The sequence below is a fragment of the Theropithecus gelada genome, chromosome 16 (genome assembly GCF_003255815.1).
Source record: "Theropithecus gelada isolate Dixy chromosome 16, Tgel_1.0, whole genome shotgun sequence".
Taxonomy (NCBI): Eukaryota; Metazoa; Chordata; class Mammalia; order Primates; family Cercopithecidae; genus Theropithecus; species Theropithecus gelada.
Window position 1 is genome coordinate 74,363,312 of NC_037684.1, and position 8,294 is coordinate 74,371,605.

The following is an 8,294-nucleotide window of genomic DNA, read 5'->3' on the forward strand; positions in this document are numbered from 1 at the left end:
GTGATTCTCCTGCCTTAGCCTCCCTAGTAGCTGGGATTACAGGCATGTGCCACCACGTCCAGCTAATTTTGTATTTTTAGTAGAGACGGAGTTTCTCCATGTTGGTCAGGCTGGTCTCGAACTCCCAACCTCAGGTGATCCGCCTGCCTCGACCTCCCAAAGTGCTGGGATTACAGGCATGAGCCACTGCGCCTGGCCTGTTTTTTTTTTTTTTCTTTTTTTAAGACAGGGTCTCATTATGTTGCCCAGGCTGGTCTTGAACTCCTGGGCTCATGTGATCTCCCCATCTCAGCTTCCTGAGTAGCAGGAACCACGTGGACACCACCTCACCCAGTTCAGAACTTTTGATGTGGCTCCTGCATGTTTCTCTCCAGCTCCAGCTCCAGCTCCCACCACTTTCTCTTTGTGTGCTGTGATCTTGCCATACTACATGCAGCATAGTCTGAAGGCTCACCATCTTGGCCAGGATGGCCATATCCAGATGTGTACGGGGTGCACTGCACAACTTCAGAGCATCTATGGTTACGGCCAGTGCTTTTTCCTGACACTTCTTATCTTTCAAGCCTATAGTGGGCATTGTCAGTTGCCTTCTTATATCCAGGGCTCTGGGGGCTGCTGGCAGTTGCTGGGGCCACATGTACCCATTTAAGGCTCCCCAAGGACCCCCTATGCCAGAGTTGGCTTCAACTGCTTGACCTGTGTGGAGTTCTTAGTCCTCGCAACAGCTCTTATGAAGTAGGTGCCATGTTACCAATGAGGAACCTGATGGTCTCAGAGATGAAAACATACCCATCTAGCAAGTGGCGCAGCCTGGATTTTAACTCAGGCTCAATCACTGGGCTGGTCATTTCACATCAGGAAATGAGGGGAGGTGGCTTAGGACAGAGCTACACATGGATGGAGCCTAAGAGAACCACAGTGAGGTGTAGCCGTATCCTTAATAATGCTGTGAACCTGGATCATACTGCACCTGAAGCCCTTTCTGTTGCTGGACGCAATTACATTTCCTGTATTCTTTTTTTTTTTTTTTTTGAGACAGACTTTCACTCTTTTGCTCACGCTGGAGTGCAGTGGCGTGATTTCAGCTCACTGCAACCTCTGCCTTCTGGTTTCAAGCGATTCTCCTGCCTCAGCTTCCCGAGTAGCTGGGATTACAGGCACCCGACTAATTTTTTGCATTATTAGTAGAGATGGGGTTTCATCATGCTGGCCAGGCTGGTCTCGAGCTCCTGACCTCGTGATCCGCCCACCTCAGCCTCCCAAAGTGCCGGAATTATAGGAGTGAGCCACTGCGCCCGCCCTACATTTCCTATAATCTTAGAGCTCATTTGAAAGTAGTTTTCTGTCACTTGTTAACAGATACTTTAATGAATGCAAAGGCTCAGCTCAAAGTCCCCACCTCCAGGAACATCTCTTCCTTAAAGGCTCCCGCCGCAGACTCTCCCAGGCCCACCATCTAAACATCTTTGCAGGGCTGCACCTGCCTGGCTTGCTCTGTCTGCCTCTCCCTGTGGGATGCAGCTCCAGCATCCTCCCTGTCTGGTTCTGATCTTTTCTGGATGTGCTCACTGCTCTCTGGCCAGCCACTCCCCACCGGGCCAGCCTGGCCTGCTTGGAGGGACAGGGCAGAAATCCTACAGCCCTACTGCCAGGGGCACCAACCTGCAAACAGCAAGGCTGAGCTAGGAGAGGTGGGTCATGGGCAACAAGGGCTGGTGACCCAAGTCACTGGGCTACAAAGGGCCTGGCCTCAGGTGCCCAGAACATCTTTCTTAGACGTGCACTTCTGACGAAATACCCCACCTGTGCTAGCCAGGACAGCCTTGTCTCCCCTCCTCTTTCCCTCTCAGATCTTACCTGGCCCTTACCTCCCCTCATCCAGAAACCCTCCACTGCCTGTTCTGCCCCACGTGGGCACCTCTTCCACTGAATTCTAGCCACCAACTCTCACAGGAATATAGCACATTACAGTTTGCAACAGATTTTCACTTCTATTGGCGCCTTGCTCCTTGGAACAGCCCTGAGATGTGGGCTGCACAGAAACCCACATTGCGTGTTTGAGGAAACTGAAGACCACAGAGGTTAAGTGACTTAAGTACACAGAGCAGAGCCGAGACTTGAACTCGGCTTTGCCGATGGCCAGCACTGGGCTACTTGTGAGTTAATATTTAATCACATACCGGTTGAGGAGCCCTTATCCGAAATACTTGGAACCAGAAGAGTTTTGAATTTCAGACTCTTTCAGATTTGGGGATATTTGCAGAATACCTGCCAGTGAAGCATCCCCAACCCAAAAATCTAAAATCTGAGATGCTCCAATGAGCACTTGCTTTGAGCATCATGTTGATGTTCAAAATGTTTCAGATTTTAGGATTTAGATTTTTGAAATCCAACCTGTGATAATTAATTTTAATGACTGCGGCTGCTACTATTATAATCACCACTGCTACAACCACCACCACCACCACTACCACTGTAGAACCAATGGCAGCAGTAAGGTCTGGTCCTGTGCAGGCCTCTTGATAGCAGACCTCACCCCAGGTAGGTGGTGTCTCCATGTCACAGATCAGAACACTGAGGCCCAGAAAACTAAGGGGACGTGACCAGTCTCCTGTTTGCCAGGCCTTCGTGCTTAGGCCAGGGGTTATGGTAGATAAGAAGGGATACTCGGCCGGGTGCGGTGGCTCTCGCCTGTAATTCCAGCACTTTGGGAAGCCAAGGCGGTCAAATCATGAGGTCAGGAGTTCGAGACCCGCCTGGCCAACATGGTGAAACCCTGTATCTACTAAAAATACAAAAAATTACCTGGGCGTGGTGGTGGACGCCTGTAATCCCAGCTAATTGGGAGGCTGAGGCAGGAGAATTGTTTGAACCCAGGAGGTGGAGGTTGCAGTGAGCCAAGATAGCACCACTGCACTCCCGCCCGGGTGACAGTGCTAGACTCCGTCTCAGTTAAAAAAAAAAAAAAACAAGAAGAAGGAGTACTCATTCTCCCCAGGAGACTGTCAGGGCTCAGGGATGCCAGCCTGGGGACCTCTGGGACTAAGGAAGTGGAGCCCAACCTCCAGGCACTAAGCATGGAGCAGGTGACCTGGACCAGGCTGTGTCCACCTTCCCTCAGGAAGGCTTCCACGATAGACCAAAGAGGAGCCCTTCCCTCGCCGCAGGGCCAGAGCCTTGGCTTCTCCATCTGCACATGACACAGCCTGTCTCCAAGGGCCCCGCTGTGCCTGGAATCTGTGCGTGGGGTCAGATCACTGCTCACTTCTCACTCTTACGAAAGGAGGAAGAACCGGCTTATGATCTAGAGCTAGGCCACAGGATATGAATCCCAGGGAGCTTGTTAAAAATAAAGACCCCTAGCTCCCAGGGCCCTCCCTTCCTCCGGATTCTGATGCAGCAGCTCTGGGTGCAGCCAGGGAATCCCTGGGAGCCTGTTGTTCAAGCAGATGGGAGTCACTGACACCATGGAGACTGGGACCAGGAGGCTGATGGCCACACCCAAGGACTCCACCTGGGCAGCAGCACAAAAGCCCAGTTACCTGTTACAGAGACCTTCCTTCTCCTCACTTTACAGATGGAGACGCCATTACCCAAACAGAGAAAGGGGCTTGGTCAAGGTCTCCAAGCAAATCTGCCCCAGGCTGGGAGGAGGACCACAGGATCACCAGGCCACCAGGTGGGACCAATGCTGACACCACAGGGACATGCTGGACCCCGGTTCCCATCCCAAGCACCCGCCCTGAGAGCCCAGTTGGCCGCCACCACCACAGTTCCCCTTACCCATATGCCCACGGCCACATTCAGAGCAAAATACACAGTGATGACAATGATGTCAGCCACGCTTAGCTGCGTCCCGGGAGCATGGAGGTCGCTGGTGGAGTTGGCGGCCATGGCTGTCCTGCTGCAGGCACTAGGTCCGAGCCCGAGGGACTGAGGGGCAAACCAGGTCAGAAAGGACTTCCTGGCAGGGAGCTAATTGATCATTAAACCGAGCGGACAGTGGCATCTCCAGCCCATGGTGTGGCTGCGTGCAGGGCAGCTGCGTCACCATGCCGTTCGGCTTCCTCATCCCATGGTGGGGAGCAGATCCCAGAGCGTAGGAGTCAGGGAGGCTGGGAGAAGCGAGTGGGAGGAGGAGGGGAGGGAGCCTCCTTTGAAGGGGTGGCCTGCCCCTCCACACCTGTGGGTGTTTCTCGTTAGGTGGAACGAGAGACTTGAGAAAAGAAATAAGACACAGAGACAAAGTATAGAGAAAGAAAAGCGGGGGCCCAGGGGACCGGCGCTCAGCTTACAGAGGACCCACGCTGGCACCGGTATCTGAGTTCCCTTAGTATTTATAGATAATTATCTTTACCATCTTAAAGATAAGGGAGTGGCAGGACAATAGGATCGTTTTTAGGGAGGAAATCAGCAGTAAGACGTAAGAACAAGGATCTCTGTGACATGAATAAGTTTAAAGGAAAATCCTGTGCCTAGAGATAAACCTTTTAGCAGCATTGTTTCATCCTATCACATGGGGATAAACCTTGGACAATACCTAGCTTTTCTAGGAACAAAGACACAGCCTGCACGCCCAAAATCCATTAAACCTTGAGTTACCACAGCACATGTCTCTTGCAAGGACAAGGTTGGGGGTAGGGTCACAGATTAACAGCATCTCAAATACAGAACAAAATGGAGTCTCTTATGTCTACTTCTTTCTATATAGACACAGTAACAGGCTGATCTCTTTCTTTTCCCCACATCCTTGAACTCGGAGGGGGATTGGGGAAAATTAACTGTGTTTAGTGGACCCAGGGGCAACCCAAATAGTCCCAGAAAGGCTGGGTTGCTTAATGGGTGGCTTCAGCTATATCTAATTTGTATAAGAAGCATAGAGCGTCGGGACGAATGCCTTACCTCTGAAGACACTGCCGTGGTGGGCAGCCGTGTCCTCCCTTGGCCATCGGGCTGTGAGTGGACTGAGCAGGGTTTGGGAGGGTGACACCTGCATTATGGCTCACTTCCAGCCAACACAGCTCAGGCTCAGAGACAGCCCTGTGTTGGACAATAAAGTCCTGCTGCCAACGTTTCTGCTGTCTTTTTCTAGACCAGTGAAACAGCCCCAAGCCCCTCAACTTGACCATCCATTCGGCCCCCGCCCCCAGTGTCTGCTTGGGACCACAGAGGGACCCAATGTCTATCAAACACCAAGGACCATGCATGGCTGTTCTGCACATGATCCCATTTCACGCTCACAGCAGCCACACCGAGTAGGCAATGTCTCATCCCACTCAAGGAAATGGCCATCCGCCGTTACACAGCCGTTGAAGACACAGAGCGGGTTTCAGTGCAGATGTGGCCCCACCGTCTCCACCGCAGTGACAGTGACGGTTCCATTTGGATTCCATCAGAGTGGGATGCTTGCTCACTAATTCTGTCAGTGTACACAGCAGGGCTGGCTGGCAGTCTCACACCTCTGCTCAGTGACATGACTTTGCAAAGCATTTGCAGTTTAACCGGACAAGCAACACTTCCAGAAGTGTTAATGAGTGAGCGACTGCCACCAGGAACACGCTGGCCTGCAAACCCAGCCAGCCTGTTACTGGATAACCCTGAGGTGCAGGTAAAAATTAATCACCTCGGCCAGGCGCAGTGGCTCATGCTTTTGGGGGGCTCATGCCTTTAGGAGGCCAAGGCGGGTGCATCGCCTGAGGTCAGGAGTTTGAGACCAGCCTGGCCAACATGGCGAAACCCCGTCTCTACTAAAATTACAAAAATTAGCCGGGCATGGTCGTACGTGCCTGTAATCCCAGCTACTTGGGAGGCTGAGACAGGAGAATTGCTTGAACTCAGGAGGTAGAGGTTGCAGCAAACCAAGATTGCGCCATTGCACTCCAGCCTGGGTGACAGAGGGAGACACCATCTCACAAAACAAACAACAACAACAAAAAAACCCAGTTAATCCCCTCACATACAGGGCTAGGTAGAAGAAGGAAGGGAAAAAGGAAGTCACTGCTGAGAGAACCCACAGGCAGGCTCAACTGCCTGCCATCTCCCTTTGCCTCCGGCCAGCCAGTCTCAGATGGTGTTTACTTCCCAAGCCATTGCTCGGAATGTGTTATAAAATAAAAGACTGCTTTCCACTGATCAGAAGGACCCAGCTGGAAGGATCCACACTTATCCAACCTATCTCATTAAGATAGAGTAGTTGTACCAGCAGCATTGGCTCTGAGAGCCTTGGCTAGGTCTCAGAAGGAAATAAACCACTTAGTGATAATTGCCATCTTTGGATCAAAAGTCCTAGGGATTTTTGCCCCTGAGTTTAAAGGGGAAAAAAAAAAAACAATGAAAAAAGAGAAAAAAATGCCTGGGGAAAGAAAGCACCAGTAAAGGTGCTCTTTTTTTTTTTTTTTTTGAGACGGAGTCTCGCTCTGTCGACCAGGCTGGAGTGCAGTGGCCAGATCTCAGCTCACTGCAAGCTCCGCCTCCCGGGTTCACGCCCTTCTCCTGCCTCAGCCTCCCGAGTAGCTGGGACTACAGGCGCCCGCCACCTCGCCCAGCTAGTTTTTTGTATTTTTTAGTAGAGACAGGGTTTCACCATGTTAGCCAGGATGGTCTCGATCTCCTGACTTTGTGATCCGCCTGTCTCGGCCTCCCAAAGTGCTGGGATTACAGGCTTGAGCCACCGCGCCCGGCCAAAGGTGCTCTTAAGGGCCTGAGACTGATTTGTTGAAGGACGGGAACAGGAGGAGGGTGGTGGCAGAGGACATGGAGGGAGAAGTACCAAACAAGCCCAGCCATGTCTGCGGAAGATGAAATGCCACCTGGAACCCAATCACACCCACATTCCCACCCCACCTGACCCAGCAGGGTCACCTTTTCACTCACCCCAAGAAAGATGGAGACCTGGCCGGGCGCGGTGGCTCAAGCCTGTAATCCCAGCACTTTGGGAGGCCGAGACAGGCGGATCACGAGGTCAGGAGATCGAGACCATCCTGGCTAACCCCGTGAAACCCCGTCTCTACTAAAAAAATACAAAAAAAACTAGCCAGGCGAGGTGGCGGGCGCCTGTAGTCCCAGCTACTCGGGAGGCTGAGGCAGGAGAATGGCGTAAACCCGGGAGGCGGAGCTTGCAGTGAGCTGAGATCTGGCCACTGCACTCCAGCCTGGGCGACAGAGCGAGACTCTGTCTCAAAAAAAAAAAAAAAAAAAAAAAAGAAAGATGGAGATCCTTCTAGCTGAGAAGTCATCCGTACCACCCCCCTTTAAGCCGCTTCCATCCCCAGAAGAAGTCCCTCAGACTCATAAGAACCAGGAACGGGACGTGGAGGGGTCAGCGGAGCCTAAGCGGGATGACTGGAGCCATTTGTATCTTGTGTATGGGGGACATCTATGAGTTTATGAGTTTCTTTCTTAAGTGTTTCAGAATTGTGACCAAGGCATGACCAACCGTGGGATGAGCTGGGCAGCACTGGAACGGACTGCACGTGAGTGAAGGGAGCCCACGGTCATCTGTGGCAGCTTGCAGCGAACCCCTCCAGGGCCTCTCTCTGCCTGCCTGCCAGGTCTAGTTCCAGCTTATTTGTTGCTCCTGCTTTTGCAATAAGCACAAGACTGATCATTTATTCCTGCTAAGTATTGTCTGCCTGTCTGCCCTGATGGAAACACTCCCCAACAGTCCCAAGCTGCAAGGGCAAGGGTGCTCAGGGCAGCCAAAAAGTTTGGAAATTTCCTACATAACCACCCAGAGAAGGTGGTGAGTGAATTATGAGACCTCCAAACCATGCAACACCATGACCATTGAAAAGATGAGGTGGCTTTATATAATGGCATGGAAGGATGATACACTTGTTTTTTTGTTTTGTTTTGTTTTGTTTTGTTTTGAGACGGAGTCTCGCTCTGTCGCCCAGGCTGGAGTGCAGTGGCCGGATCTCGGCTCACTGCAAGCTCTGCCTCCCAGGTTTACGCCATTCTCCTGCCTCAGCCTCCCGAGTAGCTGGGACTACAGGCGCCCGCCACCTCGCCTGGCTAGTTTTTTGTATTTTTTAGTAGAGATGGGGTTTCACCGTGTTAGCCAGGATGGTCTCGATCTCCTGACTTCATGATCCGCCCGTCTCAGCCTCCCAAAGTGCTGGGATTACAGGCTTGAGCCACCGCACCCGGCCAAGGATGATATACTTGTAAGTGAAAAAAGCAAGCTACAGAATATAGATCTATATCCATGTTTATCCTCTCATTATGTACAATGTAAGGTACTGAACAGTCACAGTGTTTTGAAGGACACACACCAAACTGCTAAGGAGAGGAGA

At 51.8% G+C, this 8,294-nt stretch overlaps 1 protein-coding gene across 4 annotated transcripts in view; it reads right to left on the reverse strand.

The window, feature by feature from the left end:
- SLC5A10 (solute carrier family 5 member 10) overlaps positions 1-3,929 on the reverse strand; it is a 73,325-nt gene extending 69,396 nt beyond the window's left edge. For all 4 annotated transcript variants that reach the window (XM_025363280.1, XM_025363281.1, XM_025363279.1 and 1 more), the window contains exon 1: positions 3,784-3,929. In XM_025363280.1, the coding sequence (XP_025219065.1) occupies positions 3,784-3,894 (111 nt within the window). In that variant the 5' untranslated portion in view covers positions 3,895-3,929. The remainder of the gene's footprint in view (positions 1-3,783) is intronic.
- Positions 3,930-8,294: the final 4,365 nt, after the last annotated feature.